General features: G+C 33.8%; 1 protein-coding gene across 3 annotated transcripts in view; it reads left to right on the top strand.

The window, feature by feature from the left end:
- Positions 1 to 5425: 5425 nt before the first annotated feature.
- LOC134535320 (uncharacterized) overlaps positions 5426 to 26356 on the top strand; it is a 93892-nt gene continuing 72961 nt past the window's right edge. For 2 of the 3 annotated variants that reach the window (XR_010075609.1, XM_063374398.1), the window contains exon 1: positions 5428 to 5807. Coding sequence is in view for 2 of the 3 variants with exons in the window: in XM_063374398.1 (XP_063230468.1) it covers positions 5747 to 5807 (61 nt within the window). In the remaining variant the exon portion in view is untranslated. Of the gene's footprint in view, positions 5808 to 26356 lie in introns of all 3 variants that reach the window. The other variant, XM_063374390.1, reaches the window with a different exon arrangement.

The raw sequence follows: 26356 nt of genomic DNA on the forward strand, positions 1-26356 counted from the left end.
ACCGGGGGTTGGGAAGGGGAGGAATGTATTGTGATACATTCCAAAGGTGTACTAAGGAAGATAGACAGGAAGGGGGGCATCTGAACATTTTTTTACAGGTAGGTTGTTGGTCTTTTAAACACTTTGAAAGACACTAATTACAAAATAGAGATAGTGCGTCATCTGTACTGTAAGAATTCATAAGAACTACAACCTTAGAATTTCTCCTCCCCATTAAAGAAGTTGAGTTCCGAAAAATACCCCCCCCCCCCCCCTTTTTCAAAGCACACTTTTTTTTTTGTTTCTAGATGGCTACACCGTTAATATATCCTGCGCCCCCCTTCCCACTAAGAAATTCCGAGAAATATTGATTTATTTACTATCGTATTTATTGGTGGCGAAGTTAAGGCGATACACTTTCTCTTACATTTAATTAAATATCTGCTCTGCTATTATATTATGCATTGAGGTTTAAAGAAATAAGCTTAAAATAGAGGTAACTCGATAAAAAGCAGAATTAAGCTGTAACTAAAATGTTTAGAGCTAAGGGTAACCATCATAAAATTTAACCAAAAAGCTAATTTACAGGTAACTAAAAATCAAGCATAAGCAGACACGTGCTGGAAAGTAATGAACACTTAAAAAATCACGCATCGTCAAAAATCAAGATAAGTAGTACTACATTAAGTCACACATTCAAACACAGATTCATGCAGTAGGAAAGCCACGAATGATCATAGTAAATAGGTGCTCCAAATATTTTTTTTTCAGCCTGTTTGAAATTAACTTGGTTTTTTGATTGCCCTGTCGCCTGGTCCAGTTCGTTTCAGAGCCTGCTTCTCGTGCCTGCAAAAATCCTGATAAAACATTTGGATGAATGCCAGTATAGAGACGTGTGGATCGTGTCTCATGGCTATGGTAACTATGGGTATAGATTTAGTTGCACTTCGAAAATAGTGCAAAGTAAAGTATTAAATATATACATCCTACCTTCCCCACACAAAAACCTGGCTACGTCCTTCTCAGGCATGACAAAATTAGGACTCAGAACTCACTTTATCCTCGGAGGTTCTGGTTGTGACGCTGAATAACTGTTAATTAGTTTAAACACAGAACTTCACTTCGACTTTGTAGCTTAGATATAACTTTAAACAATATTTTATAAAAATAGTCACAGACTCACATATTTTACTCATTCTGGATTGCACTTCGAGAACTCTGTAAATGCCATATTTTGTACGCAATTTTTAGCACTTATGTTTACATAAATGATACTGGTATTGAAACTATGTTTATTTGTTTATTTATGAATTGATCGTCTTTATTGATGGTATAGGTTTTATTAATAACTTGTGCGCATATTTAAAGTCATCAATGAACTAAAGATAACAAAGGAAGTCTGGATATTTTGATGCTTTGAGTTGAACATAACGTAAGTAGGCATTCGTCGGATTGGGAAACTGCTTGTTTACATAAATTCAAACATCACGAGACACAAAGAATTCATTCTTATAAAATTTTAGAGTCGTTTACATTATGTAATTAATGTTTCGCCATAATTTAAAAATTAATAGAATCGGTTATACACTAATATACATGATACCACAGAATGTGCTATAAATAGTACCTAGTTGAAACCAGAACCATTCTAATTAACCGAGAACCACTCATTTCAATAGTCGACTGATGCTTAGGTTTCGTGATGCTGCCGATATAAAAACAGTTTTCGTGCAATGTTGTGTAAATTAAAAGGCTAGCATTGAGTTTACGATCTACGAAATATAATGATAACGATGCTTACTCCAAGAAGAAGTGTTAAACACACGAAATATAACTATAAATTATACAAAATAAGTTTCGTTGTGAAACGTGATTTGTAAAACTCGTGTTGAAATAATCTAGTGATAAGAACTTCCGATGTTAGACGTAGTTGCAACTATGTATTGTCCTTGAAAGCCCCTCTATAAATCTGGCAACTATGGCAAGCCCCCTCTACTCCCCACTCCACACCAAGGCCTCGTGATATTCTCGGGACCCTCCGAGCGCCACGCGAGGCTAGCAGATAATATAGCCTCCCCGCGATATCTTGAGCGTCACTGTACTGACACTATAGTATCGATTAACGTGACCACTCACTATCTCGAAACTCAGAGTCAAGTATGTTGACGCTTAATTCCGACTGATGTCCCAATAAAATCTAGTTGGTTTTGCGTTCTAGTTCCAAGGGACTCCGGTTCGATTCTTCGTCGCAACAATTATGTAACAAGATTGGTATATCAACTTTCATTGTGTAAGACGTCATCGCATATTACGTGCCGATGTGTCATTCAGTCCATAAGAAAAAAATAATAATGTTACAAAAAAAACACTTTTAATACAATTTTAAATAGATCGAGAGTACATAAAATTAAAAAAAAAATTGTTGTCTGGTTACCGACGATAGTTTAACTTGACAACGTCATAACAAAACATTGATGAAATGATTGTATACTTTTATGAATAAAATTGAATAATTTTTATTTAATTATCACTATTTTGTATGGATACAAAGCAGGAGTGAAATGAAATATAGAATTTAATTGATAAATTTACTTTTATTTGCACTCATTAATTAAAATATGTTTATTACTTTAACGAAGAGATTATTTTAACTATAACTTTTATACATGTTTGCTATTTAACTTCTTCCAATCTGTGTTATTCTGTTGAGGATAGGACGATGATAGGAAAAGTAGGAAACGAATGGGAGTGTTTCAAGTTTAATGTGCCTCGAAAAAGTAAAATCGATGGTTGTTCCAATCGAGTGGAAGAGAGATAGATGCGGCGCAAGCGTACAATGAGCGTAACGGGACACAGCGTAACGGGACAATGCGAGTAACGGGACACTTTTCGTGCGTGCAGCCGGCGTTTATTGATTTATTAGACGTCACGTCAAAAAAAGTAATTTAAATGTAACCATGTGGAAGATTCGAACTCTGTATTATTCTCTGAATGCCAATGTCTTCTCGAACACGTCACGAACGTCACTTTCACAAGTCTGGAGTCATTCGCATTTACTACTGAGGGCTATCAGAAACAAGCATTGTTTTTGTTTTGTTTAGGAGACTTACTTAACGTCACTTACTATCCAACTGGCAGGCTTTACAGTACAGTAGCAGGAAGATAACATATTGTAACCCCGTGAGAAGTCGAACCCACGACCTGTATCCATATCATTGCGTTATTCGCTCCTAGCCCAGCGCTTCAACCCGCTTGGCCACTGCACGGGGTTATAAATCGAGCAGCGACATTAACAACTCCATTTGTTGCAGTGAGACACATTTGAAGCTTGAATTATATTAAAGCAAATAAAAGTAACAAAAAATACACTGCACTTTAATATCAGTAACAAATAGAACATGGGTAAGAATACTATAACACATACATAAGTAACATTAAAGTTATATTATGCACTATGCAGAAACAACGCGAAATACCCCACGTAAACTAAGATTTGGAGTTCCCATTTGCACAAACAGTAAACATGGCAACGGTTAACATGAACTACACGTTGCAACATTGTAACCTTCAAATAGTTTCGTTTCATAGCACTTACACGACTCTTGCTCTTTGGTATGTAGATTTCGTTCTGATGGTTAATGTTTTTGTTAAAACTGTAGATCGCATATATATATATATATATATATATATATATATATATATATATATATATATAAAAATAATATATCGATCTAGTGCGAGGCTATAATATTTCCAAGTTTTCTTCAGTCAAACTACGTACCATAAGTGGGTCAAATGACAATAGACAGTCTAAAACGAAGCTGTGTGTAGCAGTGCATTTGAACATATTATTTTTTAAAAATCATTATGTTGTGTTATGTTAACAATATCTGTTGAGATAAAGCAAAAATATTTTTTTTTTTCACCCGCAATTGTGTTATTCAAGTTTTCTGAGAAATAATATTTTATTTATTCAATTTAATACTAAAAATAATTTTAACTGCTACCTGGTGTTAACATACGTAACACTTAAATATTTTAAGCACTCTCATTATCCATATTGATTAAAATTTAAATGAAGCAAAAATCTAAAATTTTAAATTTCATCTCATCGTAGGCCTGTTATGCCGTCACCCGACCTATGTGAAAGGCCGTCAGTTATAAGTATTTTTATTTCTTTATTAATTTTGTTTTGTGGATCCCACTTGGAGTCGAACACTATGGCACATAGAATAAGTCAATAATCACATAATTTACATATACACATATGCATTACTATTTACAAAAATTAAAAATACAAGATTAAGAAACACTCAACATTTTTCAAATACATAAACTACACCTCTTAAGATATAACTGCACAGTGTCTACATAATAAAGGTATGAATTAAGTCTTGGCCATATTTTCATAAAATATTTTAGTACGCTTACATTCTATTCAGAAGTATTTCTGTACATTTAGACGCAACAAACAGAATATGCAAATAAATGCATTAATGTTGTGACTGAAATATGTAATACACGCATGTATTTTAGGCATTTGATGCGATAAGATAATGTAATAACGGTTTATTTTGAGAATGGTTAACTTAAAACAGAGGAAAAGTAAGGGTACTTACGCACTTCTTCTCCCAACGTCAAGCGATCGTTCACGCTGGTGCTATCGGCTCAGCCGTTCTGGTCCGCACAGGTAAAGTCTAACCAAGATATCAAGTGCCAAGAAAGTAGTCCCGGTCCAGCGCGGATGTAGATGGGTAGTATTCATAGTCAAATAATATAATAATAGAGTTATTTAAGATCAACTGCATTTAAGTTTAGATTTTGTATGGACAATTAAAATATTTGTTAGATCTTTTGGCTCAGAAAAAAAAAATTAACTACCAATCAAAATATAAAAAATAAAAACCGTTTTGCTGAAATTAAATGCAGTGTTGTAAAATAACTTTTTTTTAAACAAAAAATTATGTTTCTCACCATTATGCAGACTGAAATTTTAATACACATTAAAGGTTATGTTTGACAGTACATTGTATAGTTTATATTTATAATGTCAGTACCTATATTATTAAGTGTAAAATATGACAGCCTTGGTGTTGTATCAAGTTATCTTTAACAGACCTATGTTCTAGAAAAATCACAAATTTGTGCAAAGACAGTTTGAATATTTTACTTGCTACTCTTTTGTTACATACACTCAAATGTATTATTTCAGTCACCAGTACATTATCTTATCTTTTTAATAATTATCGCATGGACGGAAAATTCTTAGTAAACTGGCGCTGTAAAAGTTTTAGATGGGCTGGAAAACTGCAGTGGAAAATGCGACCTTTGGTATATCATGGAAGACCTTGGGAATTTAGGTGTAGCCTCGCACGGGGTGTCAGTTAAATAGCGTGACGTCATAGGTTGACTATGTTGTCTTTTTGTTGTACCCACATGGCAAGCTGTGATTGGTGGATAGGTCGTAGTAACTGCCATTTGGTGAATATGAGTCACAGGTGAAGAAAAACGGGTTTTGAGAAAATGGGGACCCTGTATGCGAGGCTACGAGGAGCATTTCCCTTCAGCTTTCAAACCGAAGTGAAGAAATGTTTGACGCGTATAAAAAAAACTGACTTCAGTGGAACTTTACTGTGGCATTCTAACTTAAGTGTAGGTGTTCTTAGTAAATGAAATGTAGTGTGATACATATTTTCGTGTGAATTGTGCGTAAATTTCAGGCGGTTACAAGTTAAGCTATTATATGGCTCTCGCTACGTGAAGTATAATGGCGTTACCCTCGGTTGCCGCCTTATCGGGTAACACTAATGCAACAAAAACACACACAGGTAGGTGGTCCAAGAATTTAAAGAAATTCGATACTGCCTAGTAGAAAGCGCTGTATGAAATTATTTATCGACGGTTATTATGACACGTGTTTTTATTTACTTTTTTTTTTGACGAATTTAACCTTATTGGTTATTTTCGTTACTTAGCTTCATTGCTGTATACAAAATGATTGTTAGGTTAAATAACGCACCACGGTAATTCGTCAACAGCTGGTGTTTTTCTGAGAGGCATCAAGTGCCTATCAGCCTTAAATACACATTTTATGATCATTGAGTTGAATAATACAATTTTCATAGTATAAGACTTAATTATAACATCACCATATAGGCTCACATTTTTATGTACATATTTAACAATGAAGAATGGTTGTGTACCTGAGACATGTTCAACATAATTTTTATTAGGACTTCAAAATTCAAAAATTGAAAAATTTTGTTTGAAAATAACATATGTAGTTTATGACACATTCTTATTGATAAGTTGTTTTTTTAAGTGGTAGGCAGGTCTCATGATATTAGAATTATACTTTTTTAAAAATAAAAAAATAGACTTTGTTGCTGTTGAAAGGTTGCCTATATATGTAATTGCAAATTTATTTAGAAGTTTTTTCAGGTCCAATTATTTATTTTATTTACATTCCATTGAGCCTTGTTTTTGGTTGAAACCTTAAGGTTGTGGGACATGTCATTTACATATTACTTAACAGTTTACATTTTCAAAACATGCTAAAATCTAATTACACTAAAGTAGATCAATACATTTACAGGAAAACAATGTGGATTATTGTATTTTACGATACAAAAAAATTCTTAATACGTCACCAAGATGTCATCACATACATCATTACCACCCCTTCTTTAGCAGGAATGTGGGGTTTTTGGGCAGGGGACAATAAAAATTTTTTTTTTTCCGTGTATTTAATTTTTTCCCTATTATACTTTTTCGGTATTGTAAACTAGACTATAATCTCACCACTCTAGTCTATTTTGTGATACTGCGGTATCACAAAATAGTATAGACCTGGTGGGACTGTTTTCTACTACGGATACCGATCAAAATGTTTTCTAGAATTTTATTTTTAGTAATTTAAATCCTTGATCGCAAAGAGACTAGACCAGATGGACTGCTATTTTGAATCACTAAAATTCTTAATTTATACAAATGAAATACTGCTATAATAAAAACAAACTAGACCTTGTAGAATTTTATTCTCCTTTATAATATCCTCCCTATAATTTACTAAAATAAAATATGTGAAAACTTTTTACTAGCCAATCTATGTTCACCAAACCTTTCACTTTGTGATTATCGCTTCAACCGATTGCACTACAAACTTACAGGAAAATGAGTCATTTTTACTTTACCTAATGACTTTTTTGATTTACCTAACCAAAGAAAATTAAACACATAACACCTCTCACCTAACGCATCAAAAGAAATTCACAAAAAATTACAACTCACAAACATTTAAAAGCCATAAAAAACCACTACCCTTTCTCAGCATTAAGGTAATAATCATTTTCTGACACTATTTCTCTTGTAGATTATTAATTTACACTATTTTGCCATTCTTGTAATTTATTTGTTATCATGAAACACAAATTGTCACTTCCTTGGTCACTAGGTAGGTACTACAATCACAACCACACATTATCTCTGTACACTGTACTGTTATATTATTTCAATATAAATTAACATGAGTTTCCTCTTCTCTCGTGACTACTACACTCATTACCCCACATATTCAATAAATTTCTTATTACCTACTTAATGCTTATTGTGTACTTATTTATTAAATTTATATTAATATTCAATTCAACTTATTAATTCACTCCTCGTATAACCGACCGCTACTATCACTCCAAAACTCACACTATCATTCAACTTTTTTCTCTCTATGGTTCTATTTTGTCTTTTGCGGTTGCCAACACTAATTAATATATATTTTCCTTCATTCCACCATTCAATTTATTAGTATTGGCCAACTTCCATAGCGTCATTCTTTTCCACACATAATAAGCTTCCGCATTTGGCCGTTAACACCAAATAGAATTGAGCCAAATAATATGTAAGTAGAGGTTTTGGAACCTGTCATTTACATATTCTCAGATTACATGTCCAAAATATGCTACAATTTAAAGTGATACTCTAAAACATTAATGCACTAAAATATACTTTTAAAAAACTGTCTTACAACATTGAATAACAAAATGTTTATTCCAAAACCCATATTAGTAAATAAAATTACATAAGTTAAAGAAGCACAAATGGGCTTATTTTGATTGAAATAAGCTTTTGGTAGGTCAACAATGTACCTACCTAGTCAACATGAAGTGCTTACGACATAGGTGTTGTTTTGTGTAGAATTTCTGTGAATCGTAAATGTTGCAATGGGTTTAGACACTTGGCTCTTAAGAGGTTCTGAGTTTGAATCATGGTCTGGCCATCCCAATTTTGGGTTTTCCGTGGTTTCCCAAAATTACTCCTGAATAATACTGGGATGGTTGCCTATAATTGGTCATGGTTAATTACATCTAAAAAATCCCTTTTTTGTGTGTTATGTCTTATGACCCTGCTGTCAATAAAATTTTAGACCGGAACTTAAAAAAAAAATCCAAAATCTTTTGTGGAGTTTTAAATGGAAGTTATTGGGGATTTTAAAGCTTAAGGGGCCCGCCTACCTGGGCACACATACGGTGTGCAGAGCTTCAGGAAAAACAACGCAATTTCAAAACTACTTAAGATATCCGAGTGGGGCCTATTTACGAATAGCATGTAAGAGTTCGCTGAGGACCGAAAAGTACTTTTAATTTCGGATTAAGTTTTTAAACTGTATTTTTAGAAGCGTTAAAATGCCTAAAACGCGTGTTTTCAGAGTAATTTTTAGGCATAAAACAATCAGTACAGATTCTTGAAAGCACTTAAGGGGCTTGCATAATACCTTTATCTTCATTTCTCCGCCATATAATGTTACGGTCACCGCTCAAATTTCACATTTATCCTGTGACGACGAGACGAATGCACGCCAGTTCAGAGACTTTCGCTTAGAGGCGATACCGCGCTGGAAGCACCAGCGAGCGTTGCGCTTATCATCCCGCCTCACTAACACACATACACCCCTGACGAGGCGGGCCCCTTAATGTACATACCTCGTAATTGTTGAAAACTACCAGTTTCCACAGTTTTTTTTAAATTTCCAAACTGCATTTAATAACTTTCTAACATGTTTGATAATCATTCCATGTAAGTGCATTGCATTTGAATTAGTGGGCCCCCTGTAGTAACCATTTTAAGTAAAAATTAGGTTAGGGTAGCGACATGTAAAAATTGTATTTTTGGACTAACTGTTGGTGTATAATTATTGTATATTATAACCTTTAATGTAAATATAGTGATAAAAATAAGTGTTGTGCTTTAATAGCATAGCTGAGACTGTTTTCCACGTGAGCGATTGCCCAGATTCTGTCATCACCGCAACCCTACTGTTTTCTTGATACTTGCTGCAACTTAATTCTGTTGTTCTCCAGAAAGCCTTAGGAATATAGTGTAGCCATGACAGTTTTCAAAAAGACAGGAACTTTAATGTCTGTATGTTAATGTCTATTTGTTTTCCATTTTAAGTGATTATTCAAGAATATTGAACAATATTGAAAATTGTGATATGATTAGAGATATTGATAAAGCTGTCAACAAGACTGTCCTGAAGTAATTATGACTTGTTTTTCTTACGTATTATTGTGGGAATCAGGCATTCTGAAAGAGGATTATCTATATGCTTGTTTTGCACAAAAAATACTCCTCAAGGAAATAATATTACATTATGACATGTAATATATTATTGGTATTGTGTTCTATACTATAATAAGGTAAATGCACCAGTTCTCGTCACTGCTCCAGTGCACGTCACTTTTATTTATTTATATAGATATTAAGAAATATAATTAATATTCTACTGCCTCAACTCTATGACAATTTCTTCAGACGTTGTTGTCATGAACACACAGACGTTGTTGTCATGAACGCACCCAATCAATTTCGGAACACACCTATCTATACATTTAGGCGGGAAATATTCCAGCGAATGTGTAGTTTCTGTGCTGCGAGACAAATTACTTAATGCATTTAGGAAAGGAGGTAAGTGTATTTAAAATCATGTATATTATTTACTTAATGTTTTATTACAATTTTGTGAGTTTGGCATTCTAAGAACATTTAATGAAAGGTTTAAAGTGTCGTTTTATAAAAATTGTCATTCAAGGTTTGTTATACTGTGGGTGACGACGACTGGGTCGCAGATTATGAAGATTTACCAGTGTTCGTCGAAGTGACGAGCACTGGTGAATATTAAGTATTATTAACTATATCTTCATATGACAAAGTTAAATGTATTTAAAGACTACACATTGTCTAATCCAAGCAAAAATGTAATACGAGTATCAGGTCCAATAGTCGTCACCCATGACGAGCTTTGGTTCACTACATGACGACTTCTGGAACTTGCAATTAACGACTACAACAACTGGAAGAAAGAAATTCCCATTTTCGTTCTTGCATTCTCTCTTTGAAATTTGCAATAAATAAAAGATATCCAAATATTAGGGTGAACGAAAATATATTTTTGGCCTGACAATTTAGTGAAGTTAAATATTAAAATACAGCTAATATTTAAGTGTGATTGTTGGGCCAAAGTTTTATTTCTAATAGGTATTGGTCTGAAGGATTTCATGCAAACAAATAATAAATTGCTTAGTATAAAATTAACTTTTACTTAATTTTATTTCATCATAATATGCAATAAAATAATTATGTCTTTATTTTTCAGCAAAAATGTTGAAACAAATTCTTGCTTATGAAGAATCTGCTATGACAGCAGCTATTGCTGATGTTAATGCTGGCTTGAGCATAAAGAAAGCAGCTGAGAGGAATGGTGTACCAAGGAACATGCTTTCGGATAAAGTGAAAGGAAAAACTCCAGCTGGTAGGAAAATGGGTCCAAATTCTTGCCTTATCAAAAGAAGAAGAAAGTATGTTGGTTGAAATGGGCAGTTATGGTATGGGAGACCGGTTTTCCTATTACAATAGAAGGTTTCAGAATAGTGTTCAGCATTTGACAAAAGAAGTGAACAGGGAATTCCATTTAAAAATGGTCGTCCAGGGCGAAAATGCTAGTCATTTCTACGGAGAAACCCGACACTTTAATGACACCTCAGAATTTGACTGCCAGCCGTGCAGCAGTTAGACAAGAAAGAGTGGCATCTTGGTTTGAAGAGGTAAGCAAATATTTGAAGGACAATGAGTTAGATGCAGTTCTGTCCAACCCAGAGAGGATCTTCAATATAGACGAGACTGCTGTGTTTCTTAACCCGAAAGGCAGCAAAGTTCTTGCATGTAGAGGTGACAAAAGTGTGTACCAGAAGGCGAACTCAGATGAAAAGGAGTGCCTGACAGTGCTGGTAACAGGTAATGCTGCTGGGAGATTATGTCCCCCACTGGTTTGCTTTAAATACGAGCGTCTACCTCAAGACATTGTTGTATCCATGCCAGCACAGTGGGGCATAGGAAAATGATGGATGACAGAGGAGGTATTTTATGAGTTTTTGGCAAATATCTTCCATCCTTGGCTGGTTGAGATGAACATTCTTCTTCCTGTGCTTCTGTTTGTTGATGGGCATGCATCGCACTTAACATTGCACACAAGTCAATTCTGTGATGAAAATGGGATTATACTTGTTGCTTTGTTACCCAATGCCACCCACATGCTTCAGCCAATAGATGTTGGGGTCTTCAGACAACTCAAGAATGGATGGAAAAAGCCAGTACATGAATGGAGATTGCAGCAAGTTTAAGATGGTAAAGACACAACTTTGAAAAAGAAGGATTTCGTGAAAATACTGGACACAGCAATCACTGATTCAGTTCGTCCTGAACATCTTCAAAATGCATTCCGCAAATGTGGATTACACCCATGGGATCCATCAGCAGTTGATGCAACCAAAATTGTTGCAAAATCCTCCACTGTACCAGGAGAAATGAGCCCAACATCTGTGCAAGTTCCATTTGACACCACTGGCATCTCACAAATTGGATACATTTTTAGGTGAGGAAAAGCTAAACCTATTCATCATTGCTGGAGATGTTTGGAATGGAGATATAAGAGACGCATCTCTCTTCGAGTTTTGGAAATATGTAAAAAATTTCGAGACCACACAACCTGGTATTGGTGCCACGTCTGCAACTTCCTCATCAGATTCTGCTCCACAAGTTCAGCTGATAGCACCACTACATGTTTTACCTACCACATCTGATGCCTTACCTTCAGTAACTGATGCCTTGCCTACAATGTCCAGTGCCTCACCTCCAGTGTCCAGTGCCTTGCCTTCAGTGTCCAGTGCCTTGCCTTCAGTGTCCAGTGCCTTGCCTTCAGTGTCCAGTGCCTTGTCTTCAGTGTCCAGTGCCTTGTCTTCAGTGTCCAGTGCCTTGCCTTCAGTGTCCAGTGCCTTGCCTTCAGTGTCCAGTGCCTTGCCTTCAGTGTCCAGTGCCTTGCCTTCAGTGTCCAGTGCCTTGCCTTCAGTGTCCAGTGCCTTGCCTTCAGTGTCCAGTGCCTTGCCTTCAGTGTCCAGTGCCTTGCCTTCAGTGTCCAGTGCCTTGCCTTCAGTGTCCAGTGCCTTGCCTTCAGTGTCCAGTGCCTTGCCTTCAGTGTCCAGTGCCTTGCCTTCAGTGTCCAGTGCCTTGCCTTCAGTGTCCAGTGCCTTGCCTTCAGTGTCCAGTGCCTTGCCTTCAGTGTCCAGTGCCTTGCCTTCAGTGTCCAGTGCCTTGCCTTCAGTGTCCAGTGCCTTGCCTTCAGTGTCCAGTGCCTTGCCTTCAGTGTCCAGTGCCTTACCTTCAGTATCCTGTGCCTTACCTTCTACAAGTGGAAGTGCAGTCCTTCCAGTTCTGCAACTTAATAATCCATGTGTGCCTTCTACAACAGAAAAACCATCTACTAATACTGGAAGTGTTATGGAAATTTCACTAGCTTCCTGTACTCAAAAAGTCATTTGCAGAACTCCATCTGGAAAAATTATCCCATCACCTTTCAAGAGAGCTTTGTTTTGGCCCGGACCTCAAAACCTCAAAAAATGCATAAGAACTCCTAAGGAAAAAGTGCCAGCTGCTGTAAGCTCGAAAGAATATCAATAATATTTTTCCCAGAAAGAAAAAAAAAAAGCAAGAAGAGGAACAAAAAAAGGCTAAACGGAAAATGGAAAGGAACAAGAAAAAAGTTGAAAAAGAACAACTGAAAGCCAAGTTTCTGGCAAAATTCACCCAAGATGATACATCATCAGAAGATGATAATCCAGTGCCTTTAGAGTCATCAGATGAATGGAACGACGAATGTGAAAAGGAAGATGTTGTGGAACTCGAAAGTATGTCTGAAGATCATGCTCTTCCTGGAAGTTTTGCACTTGTGACATTTTTGGGAGGTAAACGTGCAACCACCAAGTACCGGTATGTTTGCATCATTCAAGAAGCATAAGGGGAAGACTTGAAACTTTTGGGGATGCGATGTGTGGACAAAACTAAAAAGGTTTTCACCACCAAAGACGAAGATATTTCTTTTGTAACTAGGAGTCAGGTAGAAGGGATTCTTCCAATGCCTTCAATGAATGTTGCTGTTGCCAGAGTGCGATACATTTTAAAGGCCCATTTGATGTCTTTGAACAGTAAGAATACTAGTTGCTAATTTTTGTGGAGTGTGAAATTAAAAAATTTCTCTTACCAATTTTTTAAAAAGTTTTTGCCAGAATAATTTCACATATAAATGTATATATTTTTATGTCATTTGTAGTTTATAAACTTTTCACATTCATCTTATTCCAGTTTGTTTTTGTATATTATATTTCTGCTGTTCATGAGAATGTGTATTTGGATATTTCACTTAGCAAATTTATTGTTTCATTTGTAGTACTTATCAACATATTTCCACTAAGTAATGTGTGTTTCATTGTGGAATGACTTTCCTTTTTAAATTCAACATTTCAGTTAATGGTTACGTATTATATTAATTGTGATATCGTCAATTTGAAATGTATTTTATATATTTTGATGCTTATTCTGACTTCTACATGCTAAGTCTGCACGAATTGGTCGCAAAATAAAATAAGCTTGTGTATTCTTATGGAAATCTTTTTTTTTTTTGTCATTTACCCTATTTATAAATTGAAATTATTACAGAATTTAAACATTGTAACTTGCAACTCTTGAAGTCGAAAAGGATATCAAAACTAAAGTACTTTCTTTTCTATGATTTGGCTCTATTCTATGAAATTTGTTACACGTATCTGTGATATGAGCAGTTATTGGTGATGTGCTTTAAAATATTTGTATTTATACAGTTTGTACACTTTATTTTATGATTCATTATTATTTACTTTGTCAATGCTTCCTTTGAATTACTGATAGAATAACACAATTGTTAAGATATCATATTAATTTTATAAAAAGTGATGACTTCTGGTGCGTATGCATGATGAACATTGGATCAACACAGTTTCGGTAGTGAAGACTACTGGTACAAAAACATTACTTTTTAAAAAGTTTGTAGTTCCGAAACTACCCAACCAAATTTCACCTCTGACGTGTATACGGGTTAAGGAAGGCTTGAAATTATTCACAGAATATTCAACTTTAAAATTTACGTAAACAGTTTAACAAATCTATGGTTTATGCGTTATTTGTACCTTGACGACCACTGGTGCACTTACCTAAGGTATCTAGGGGTCTAGTATCCTTTACAATACCTGAGACATATAAATAGAAAATGAAATAAAATTAATATTAAATACAAAGAAGTGGTATTATCACAAAATATACTGAACCTGGTGTGATTATAGAATAGGTAAAACTCAATTATTTAATATGATACTGTTTTGTTATTGGTAATTTTGTTAAGAAATGTATTTTTTGCAAAACAAGCATTCCAATTTTCCTTTGCTTAAAACTCCCTTATTTCTTCCCTTGTTCTGTAAAATGTAGGGGTAGTAATAACTTAAGCGATGCCATGTTGATAATGTCATAAATATTGTTATGTTATCACGTTCCGTTAACTACTCCCAATATAATATTTATGGAAAACAAATAGCAGTAAGAAATTAGAATAGCAATATAACTCCGAATTCAAAAATATTTTTATTTTACATGTATAACTTAAAAATGAGAATAAAACTTTTTTAAATATTATACATTTTTTTATACTTATAAAAATAAATATGTATTACATGTCAATTACTATTCAGTTTTACAAAAATGATTCGTTTCACTTAAAACTCATGTGTTCGGGATGTAATAGGCTATTTACAGCGTTTATTTTTGGTAACATTCTTACAGTGCAGCTTTTATGTGAAGGAATAATAAAATTCTGAAAATATTTTTTTTGAACACTAGAGACATTCCTGTATTTACCCTAAAAATAGATTTTCTGAATTCCTACTGTTTTCTTAGAAATCACAGTTTATAGCTTACAATTACAATGCATGTGCATTAAAACGGCCATGGCCATTTTATACTGTTCCTTTTGGGTCTGTAGAAATTTAATAAAGAGAAGTATTATTTTGATAATCAAAGTTGTTAATATGACAATTGTTTTGCAATCATTATGGAATTTTTTTTTTTTTTTTTTACATTTGCATTGAAAGTAGTATTTTGAGTGACATAGTAACAAACAACTCCAATGGGAGTGGAAAATTAAAAATTGTGTGAATGGTCAATTACGTTAGGTTAGCTACATAAAAATACTTAAAACATTTTACCCGGTAGGTTGGGTTAGTATAGCTACATTAAAAATACTGTGAAATATATTTTCAGTGGTTGCTTAGGAATTATCAATATAAGATATAGCTATCAAGACCTAACCAACCATTCACATGATTTAACAGTATTTTTTATGTAGCTATACTAACCAAACCAACTGTCCACATTGTTTTGAAGTATTTTTAATGTGGCTAACCTAATTTAATCAACCATTTTTACAATTTAACTAAAATTCTCCAAATCATATACAGGTCAATCAATATCAAGTATCCCAGCACAGGTTTCTTGACCATTTCAGAAAAAGATAATTTTGTGTTTGTGACATCCCTAGCATGTAATAAGTTCAAAACCCTAATAACATAAAAAAATCATGCTATGTTTATTAATGGTTGCTAGATTTACCTACAAGATTGGGTGCAGCAGTTTTGACGTTAGCAAGCCTTTGGGGGAACTCCAATAAATTTTTATTGGCTGCTTCCAGAATTATGAATTAAATAGCACTGTACTGAGCATGCTCTGAAGTATCTTTATTTGTAGTAAATTTTTTATTTTATTTACGAAAGTTGGGTACAAATATAGTCAAAATTTGGGTCAAAAATACAAGATTCAGTGGTGTGTAGTTAAAGGAAGGCTTCAAGTCTCAGAGTTGAAATTTACACAGGGAATTTCTCTCTACCAGTAGTTTTTGTATACCAAAATGAAACCTGAGAAATATTTCCTTTTGTTTCTATGAGCTCGTCAACTTCTCACATTTTGTATTTTTTACAAATTTTAAACCTAAATATCTCTGGTGGGCAAACTAATAAAAATTTGGGATTATGCTAGATTGAAGTCCTATTTGATAGTAAACTTCTGTACAAATTTGGACTTTGAGACTGCACTGTGAGCAAAGAAAAAAATATTTTAATGTTTGACATTTTGCCTTTAATACTCATACTACCCACAACATACCCATTAAAAACATCAATTTTCCTAACCAATTTCACATAAATAATTAAAATTCATATTTTCAGCACCTTTTGAATATTACAATTATAATGCACTATTAATCTGTACTACAAGGAGCACTGCACATTAATTAGTCATCGTGTTATCTTTGGATATTTTGTCTTATTGTTATTGTTTACAGTTTACAGATCAGTATTGAGGGTATCTGTTCAATATTTCAGAACAATGTCACAAGAATATTTATGGTAATGTGCCTATGAAAATGAAATTGATAAGTGAGTTCAGTGAGGAAGATAAAAATCTGTTGCAGTTGAGAGTGAATAAGGATATTTTGACAGTTTTAAATATCATGAGATCAAGTTTCTGTGCAAAATATATTCATATTTTCGGTCGTGTTTGTTGTGACCCGATGCAAGTTCACAAGAAGGTGATATCAAAAGAACTCAGGGAAATTAAGTTGAAGCATATTTTTCAAGATGTAAATTTGAGGTTATGTCTTGTGCCTGGAAAATCTCGGTGCCCTACATGCTACAGTAAGATATTTGTTACCAAACAAAATGCAAATGATGAAGAAGAGGGCGATGAATTTTTTAACATCACAGAAGTTGTAGAGAAACTAGACTCTGCTTTCAATATTTTGTAACTTTTGCCAAGTACTTCCTAAGATCAGAAAACTTAGTTCTGACAAAATGAATCTAGCAATCTGTTCAAAAGCACAGAGCGTATCAGAAGAAGTAAAGAAGAAGTTGAGATTATGTTTTGTAGAAAATGATACAGTTATTCAAGATGACAGTTGTCAAGTATCTTCATCATCTGAATATAATGAGTTAAATGAAAATTTGAAAGCTAAAACTCTTACAGCTAACAAAGAAGACACAGTAAAAATCATCAGTCTTCTTCCTACCTCCTGATCTTGCGAGAAAATAATGAACAAATTTTAACTTACAGAGAGTATTGTGAAAACAACTAGAAAGTTAATGAAAAAACAAAGAATTTTACCTCACCTAGGAAAAAAGAAAGGTGTTGGAATTATTGATGGCATTGCAAAAGACGAAAGGTTTTATGAAGATGATGAAAATAGTTGTACCTATTTGTTCTGGAAAAAAAGATTTTGTAGCTGTGAAAATCAATGGAGAAAAAGTTCACAAACAAAAAAAGACTCTTTTTGAACAACCTAAATGAACTTTATCTACAGTTTAAGAATGATTATCCAGAATTTAAGATAGGTAGGTCTAAATTTAGTGAGCTTAGACCAAAGTGGTGCATTTTAGCAGGTTCGTCAGGTACACACACACAGTATGTTTGTGTCTTTACCATCAAAATGTTAAACTAATAGTTGATGTAGCCCGACTGAATGTAGACTACAAAGAATTGCTCAATATGATAGTGTGTGATTCAAAGAACCACTCGTGTATGATGGGTGAATGCCAACAATGCCCAGGAAAAGAAGTTTTCCTAGAGTTGTTTGCTGAGCTTAAAGAAACTGATTCTTTGCTTGACAATATTGTCTACAAACAGTGGGTTACTGTTGATAAAGCAGAAATGGTCACAACTGTGAAGCCAAGAGATGAATTCATGGAAGATCTGTCAGGAAAGTTAGTTTCTTTGAAAAAACATCATTATATTAGCAAAACTCAATCTCAGTTCTTGAAAGAAAGAAAGATGAATTTCACTGAATACGAGTGCCTGGTCTTAGCTGATTTTGCTGAAAATTACTCGTTTGTAATTCAAGATGAAATCCAATCTGCTCATTGGGCAAAAACCCAGGCCACTCTACATCCATTTGTCTATTACTACAAGAACGGAGAAAATATTCAACACAAAAGTGTTTGCATTATCAGTGACAGTTTGGAACATAACACATTGGCAGTTCACACATTTCAAGATTTATTTATTTATTTAATATTTGTTGCATGCCTACCTACAGCTTATGGCCTTGGGTGGTAGGCACGATACAAACAACACAGATACATACAGACAGAACAAAACAAGACAACAAAACAAAACGATACACACAACATGCAACATTTAACAATTAGTAAATAATTTATTTGTAAATTTTATAATGTAGAAAATAAGAATAACACAAAAAAAAACTAACTTGAAACAATATGATTATTAACGACAAGAAAGAAAAAAAATTAAGTTAGGAATAGTTGTATTTTTTTAAATTTTATTTTGCTATCTAATTCAGGAAATAACCTTGCATATTTATTGTAATTTTTAGTTATTCTGTTTAATAGATCATTTGTTTTACTTAACGTACAAATTAAAGATTGATTACGACTATTGAAAGTAGTTATTCTAATTCCAGTGTTGTGAAGAAAATAGTTACAATTAATTGTATTTTTGTAACAATTGTGTACAAATAATGCATCTAATATTTCTCTTAATGGTAAGGAACCAAGAAGGGAGTGTAAATCTACATTTACATCTTTTAAAACATATTACTGAAACTAAACCTGCAATCAACAAAATTCTGTATTTTCTGATGGGGCTTCCAGCCAATACAAGAACAAAAAGAATTTAATGAATGTCTGCAATCATTAAAAAAAAAAGATTTTGACCTGCAATGTGAATGGAACTTTTTTGGTTCTTCACACGGTAAGAATGCCTGTGATGGAGTTGGTGGCACTATAAAATGACAAGTTTCATGAGCAAGTCTTCAAAGAACAGCAAATAATGAGATACTTACTCCTTAAGAAATGTTTCAGTATTGCAGCACTCAAATAACTGTGGTATTTCTTACATATATGTGACAAGCACAGAGATCTACAATCATACCACAATGCTGGAACAGAGATATGAAAACTGCAAGCGAGTTACTGGAATAAGAAGCTTCCATAGGTTTGTGCCTGTAAATGAGAGCACTGTAAGGTGTTATGTTACTCAAAATGCAGACAATTTTGAAGACTTTCAAGTCAGCAAAACAACTCCCTTGAATGTGGACATAACAGATATAGTTGCATGTATATACGATGGTGGTTGGCTGAAGTTGATGACATCAATGAAAATATGGATATCCATGACTTGATGTAAGTTTTTGGACGTACGCCATTGCTAAGAACTTTTTCTGTTGAAGAAAAACTAATAAACAAAATAAATAAATATACCCAAAAAAGACAAAAAAAAACACAAAATTAAGCAAACAATTGCTGTTGTCAACAAGGATATGAACACCACAAAATATTCCGAAACAGGAATATTTTGTGGTGTTCATATCCTTGTTGACAACAGCAATTGTTTGCTTAATTTTGTGTGTTTTTTGGGTATATTTATTTATTTTATTTATTAGTTTTTCTTCAACAGAAAAAGTTCTTAGCAATGGCGTACGTCCAAAAACTTACATCAAGTCATGCACTCCCATTGCGCAAATCTTTTAAAGATAACATGGATATCCATGTAAAAATTTACCATCCAGCTGGACCCAGTACATCATTCAAGAAACGTGTAAATGATTCTACCTGGGTGCCATTTAACAGAATTCTGAGGAAACTTACACCACAGGAATTTACAACAATCACGGGACGTACACACAACATTTCTAACATTCTTTGTGATGAAATTGCTGTGTTGCTTAACAGTCATGCATGCTAATCTTTGGCAAGTTTTAAACACTTAAGATTTTAAAGTACATGTATTGTAAATATGTCATATGAAACATAGTGTATCTGTATGCAAGCATGTTATAGTTATTTAATGTGCATAATTACCACATTTAATCTTGTTATTTTTATGCACTCACAGATAAATCTCAAAGTCCAAATTTTTACAGGAGTTTACTATCATATAGTAGCTACTTAATCTAGAATAATTCCAAATTTTTATCAGTTTACCCACCAGAGATATTTAGTTGTAAAATTTGTAAAAAATGCAAAAAGTGAGAAGTTGACGAGCTCATAGTGACAAGAGGAAATATTTCTCAGGTTTCATTTTTGGTATACAAATACTACTGATATCCCTGTGTGAATTTCAACTCTGAGACTTGAAGCCTTCCCTTCACTACACACCACTCAATCTCGTATTTTTGACCCAAGTTTTGACTATACATATTTGTACCCAAATATCCTAAATTAAAAAAAAAAATATTTTTACTACAAATAAAGTTATTTCAGAGCACGCTCAGTACAGTGCTATTCAATTCATAATTCTGGAAGCAGCCAATAAAAATTTATTGGAGTTCTCCCCAAGGCTTGCAAACGTCAAAACTGCCGCATCCTATCATGTAAATCTAGCAACGATTAATAAACCAAGTATGATAAAATTTTATTATTGTTTTTTTGAACTTATTATATGCCAGTGAAGCCACACACAAAAAACTATTTTGACGTGATAACATCTTATAAATCTATGAACGCCGGCTGCACGCACGAAAAAGCATAACTCCTTGTCACGTTTCGCCTGAGCTGAGCGTGCAAGCGAGAGCGTGGAACAAGCGATCGAGAGGCACGATCGGCCTAAGCGTTCGGCTTGTGATGCATCTATCTCTCTTCCACTCCATCGGCCGATGCGTCCGAGTAGAAAAGAGACGGCAGCACACAACCTACATGTGAACTGTTTTGTCAACTGTTTATAAAGGACATTATCACGTAAAATTATTGTCCGTAAACCAACTTTTTTTTTTTAAAATGGTCAAGCAACCTGAAAAATTAAAATTGGGATATTTGATATGGATTTACCCATACACCATACGAGAAACGTAAAAATTGTGCTGGCTGCGTCAGTGCACAGGTATTGTAATGTAACCTATTAACAGTGATTTCTCAGAAACCAGTAAGGTTATAGAAATCCTGTTGTAAGGGAACTATTGGAACATTTATAGTGTTTGAAAAATGTATTTTCGAAATTTTATTACATCACTGAAAAGTCGTGCTTTAAGAACATTAGTTTCTTAAACCACATCATTACTAGAGCAAAGTGTGATATGTTAAACAGTTTTGATATTTGTGTAAATAATGCTGTCATGTGACTCATTGTCACATGACATGCTTCTGAATGGTGATGAATGTTGAAAGTAGTGGCTTATCCAGAAAAAAAACTGAAAATTTGTATTTTTGGATACTGCTAATATTGCATGAATATCTCACAAAACAGCATTGTTTAATCACCTCTGGATTCCAAAAATTTAAAGTGGGAGGGCTATGAAGTCTTAAATTTGTGGGGCGAAAATTGTTTCAAGGTAAATTTAGAGAGAGCGGCTTTTGCAGAAGGTAAATTTTCCAACTAAATAAAATTTTACAGCATTTGTGGTTATAATTTTGTTACTTTACTTACCATATAGGTTTTTGATTTCGTCATTTTTGCTGTAAACATTTTTATTTTTTGATGAATTGGTTTTTATAGTACAATTTCGGCATTAAAGTGAATCACATAGAAAGGAAGATAAAAAAGTTGCAAATCTAACTATTATTATTAGTGTTTTTATTTTCTTTAGATAACCATTGTTGCGGACCTGTGCAGGCAACGTAACAACCTATAATCACTTTTTTCTGAAGTTATTTGTAACATAGTGTAGCAGTTTAGTGTGTGGATATTAATTTTGAGTATGTTTTACTGTTCTATGAATAAAATGCAATTTTTTTTAAAGTTAGATACTTTATAAATTTTCATTTTTTAACAAAAAGATTGTTTTGGCAACCCTCACCATTGTTTCATGGTCATCTCGTGATATTAATTACTATACTATGCTGAAAAATATTTTGCAATATGGTCTCCAAAGCTAAAAATTGATAACTTCAAAGTAAGGCCGGTATTATAAACAACACAAGGAATGCAACTCCCAACCATTGCAAGAAAATCATGGTTATTTATATAGCATAAAAATAGCAAAACATCACCAACCCTATAACTTAATTGTGAAAATATACTCATAATTAATAAATTTTTTTAAATGTGTTATTTTCTTTTGTTGTGTGAAATTTTTCACAAGTTAAAACAAACATGATGTATATAATAAAAATCAATTTTCATGGCCTTTTAGTCAGGTTAGTCATAAAAGTTTTTGGAACCCTTCACTTCAAATACGTGCGGCGGAAACGCAAGTCAAAACCCTGAAAGTTGGCAGGTGCTTTCATTGCATTTTTGCATCTTGCGTAGTTTGCAAACATCTATTATTAAATGTTATTAATGAACTTTTTTGTTTCTTGTATTTCTTACAAACCCAGTTTAAGAATGCTAGAAATAATGACTTTTTTTTTTAAAAGCAAAATCATACAAATGCACCTGTGGTACTTGTGGCATGGAAACATTAAAAAAAATATTATAAACAATGAGTAAACAACTTTTAATTTAATGAACTGTATTCTACTTTAACCTGCAAAAGAATGGGCCCTAAAAACAATGACAAAACAGATGGTTGAGAAATCATTATATTACAGATATCTTGTTTGCAGCACAGATATTTTTATTTTGTATATATCTTGTCACCGTAAAGTTGTCAAAAAATGTGACTCAAATCAAGTTGCACCAAAACTGCGAGCACATATCCACCTGTAAAAAACTGTTGCACTCTTTAAGTAAATATTATGTTTTAGTTATAAGTAAACTGTAGCCTACATGTTTAAATAGAGCTTTGAAAGTAGCCACAAAACAGCAGTTGTTTCACTACTTGGTCGAGATGTTTAGGCCTCTTGGTCATTTATTTACACTTGACTATGTAAGTGTTTTTAAGTACAGTTTTAAAATTTTATTTGTGAAAACAAATATCACATATTACGCTGAAATTAGTAAAATAAAATTAGGAACAAATTAGTGTGTTATATTTAGTTTATTTAATATTTAACACTTGGTAACTGACAATAAAACACTAAGAATACATTAAATGTCAGAATAAACCAAAGACAAAATATGTTTATGTTAAGGTAGTTGTACCAGTAGCTGACAGTATTAGACATGTTTTGTCAAATTTTTAAAATTTGAAATTGCTGAAAATATTTTATGTAAATATCTGTTTTATTTACATAGGTAAAGGTGGTTTTTATAGCAGGAAAAATTATCACAAACATTACTATCACCAAAGTTTTTATCTTATGATCTCCTTTACATGTTACCTTATGTTCCAATAGCTGACATGGCAAATTCAAATATGCTCCATAGACTGACACACAAATGTACCAATGACAGACTTGTCAAGTCCACTGCCACAAGATTATTGAGACAGCTTTCATATTTTAAAATATCATAAAGCAAGTCTTCACACTTGATTGAAAACTATTCTGACCAAATATGAATAATTAATACATTAAACATAGCCTTAAAAATGATTTTACTGTTTACACAGACATTCTGTGTCTTGACATTTCTGTGCAAATATATACATCTTTGCTGTTGCTCGGCACTGGCAGTTTGATGTGTTCAACCACATTATCCAGATCATACCACAGTTTATCTTCCTTGTCCGGCCACTTCCAACCATTTGGTCCACCCATTTTCATAACTCTGACATGTGCTGCTATTGGTGTCGTATCCAGTATAATACCTGGGAAGTATTCTCCTTCATATCGAACAATAACGTAGTCATTGGTTTTCAGTGCAGTTTTTGTTGGCTGATCACCTAACTCATCACCAGTTCCAGTTTCTAGGGGATCATCAATGGATTATTCTGAAGACTCACTAGACTCAAAAATGATCTGTTTCTGCCTTTTCTGTGACACTTTTAATTTATTTTTCTCTTCTCTCTTATGTTTTCTTTCTTCATTTTCTCTTTCTTTCAATGCTTTCTGTTCTTGCTTTTTCTCATGATAGTTTCTCCAGTGTTCTGAAGTGGCAACAGATGGAATTTTTTCTTTTGTTCGCCTTGGTTTTGTTGACTTTGGCATGTCCGGCCAAAACAGCGCTCTTTTAAAAGGTGAAGGTACACTTAGTGCTGCTGAAATACATGCTTCATTGCTTGCTTGCAGTGGTTTTGCAATTGGCTTCAATGGTGTGCATTTAATTTTATCTGGTGTTTCATTCTTGTTTTGGTTTAACAGTTCATCTGGTAGTTGTGATGTGCTAGCTTCAGTTGACTGTTTCTATTTGACTGTTCATCAGACTGGTGTATTGCAGTGGGTACATCTGATGTATTTTCCTCAGCTTGGTGTAAACACATGTCTGCAATTTGGGGATCTGCTGCTATCTGCGCACCATCTACTTCAATCTTCACTGAGAGCCAGAACTGAAATAGATTCTTATCTTCAATGTCACCTGACCAAATTGTCCCTGTTTCATTGAATAATGCCAATTTGCATGGTCCAATTTTGTCCTCAATGAAAGTTAAGTGTTTTTATAGCATTTCAGCACTTGGCTTATGGGCTGTAGCCTGATCTTCAATATTTTGTGAATTTGATTTGTGTCTTATAACTCTTACGTAATCCTCTGCTTCAGGATCAAATTGATACAATCCACACGCTTTGAAACCATTCTGAACGGTTTTACTGAGACAGATTCTGTTATTACTTTGCTGAGGAGAGGAGCAAAATCTTCTCGTTTTAATTTTTGACCATTGTGATCCAGTCTCCATTGTTGCACACCTTTTTTCGAACCTATTTTGAGAGGATGAAATACAGCTACAACCATTGGCTGCAGAATGTTGGTCACATTAGGATATAAAGCAACAAGCACAATTTCATTCTCAGAACAAAAATTACTTAAACTCATTGTTAAAAATGAAGAGTGACCATCAACAAAGAGCAACACAGGAAGAATTATACCATTTTCAAGAAGCCAGGGATGAAATATGTTACTCACATATTCATAAAAAGTTTCACCACTCATCCACCCGGAATCAGACCGACCAATACCTCTAGCGATGCTAGAAGGAATACGTTGATAGGAGTAAATGACCATTGGGATGCTAATTTTCCGTCAGCATTACCCGTAATTAATGTTGTCAAACACTCTTTTTCATCGTTATTAACAAAACTATAGATCGGTCTCCACATCGTACAAGCACTTTGTTGCTCTTTGGACATAAGAAAAATGCTGTCTCATCAGCATTAAATACTTTTGTTGGATCCTTGATTATGTCTGTTTTATTTTCAGAAACAAGAAAAGACCATACTTTTGAAAACCAGTCCCTTATGTTTTTTTTCCGTTAAAGTTTTTCTAACAGAAGTTAAGTTTTGTGAAATTCTTTCTGCAACCTCAGGGTGGCGTTTCAAAAAACTGTGATACCATTTGCAACCTGGATGATTATTACTAAAATTGTTAGGTCGTTTAAATTCTTTCATGAGAATCTTTACACTATCTAGCAATTGAACTTTGGTACATGGGAATCCTGTCTTCGCTAAATGAAACATCCACTGAACAAGTAAGTTTTATTCTGCTTGTGTCAAATTAGTTGCAGGGCCCATTTTGCATTCCTGAGGATATTTGCCATTTGTTTTATAAAGCTAAGTGATTCTTGGTACTTGAAAAGCTCTAGCTGCTGTAGAAACAGGTGTTCGTCTTTGAACATCAATAATGGCATCTCTCATTTGCTGTGGAGTATACTACTTAAGAATCTTCTTCTCCTTGGGCAAAGGCATACTGATGAGTAGAAAATCAACAATCTTTCTGCAACAATAATTGAAGAAAAAAGGTATTTAGTATATATTTTATCAAAATATAAGTTTTAAAATGAAATGTTGGACAATAATTGCTAATCATATGAATTTTCTATGGGTATTAAAGAACATTTATAGGCTGTTTACCTGACATACCCCTAAACCTGACATACATGCTACTAAGCCACTTAGCAGAATTCAGCTAAATGAAGAATGATGCTGCACACTGTTGGTATTCGGCAGCCATTTTCTTTCCATTGGGTGCTTTCAAAAAACTGATCATAGCT

This window comes from Bacillus rossius, chromosome 1, assembly GCF_032445375.1.
Source record: "Bacillus rossius redtenbacheri isolate Brsri chromosome 1, Brsri_v3, whole genome shotgun sequence".
Classification (NCBI taxonomy): Eukaryota; Metazoa; Arthropoda; class Insecta; order Phasmatodea; family Bacillidae; genus Bacillus; species Bacillus rossius.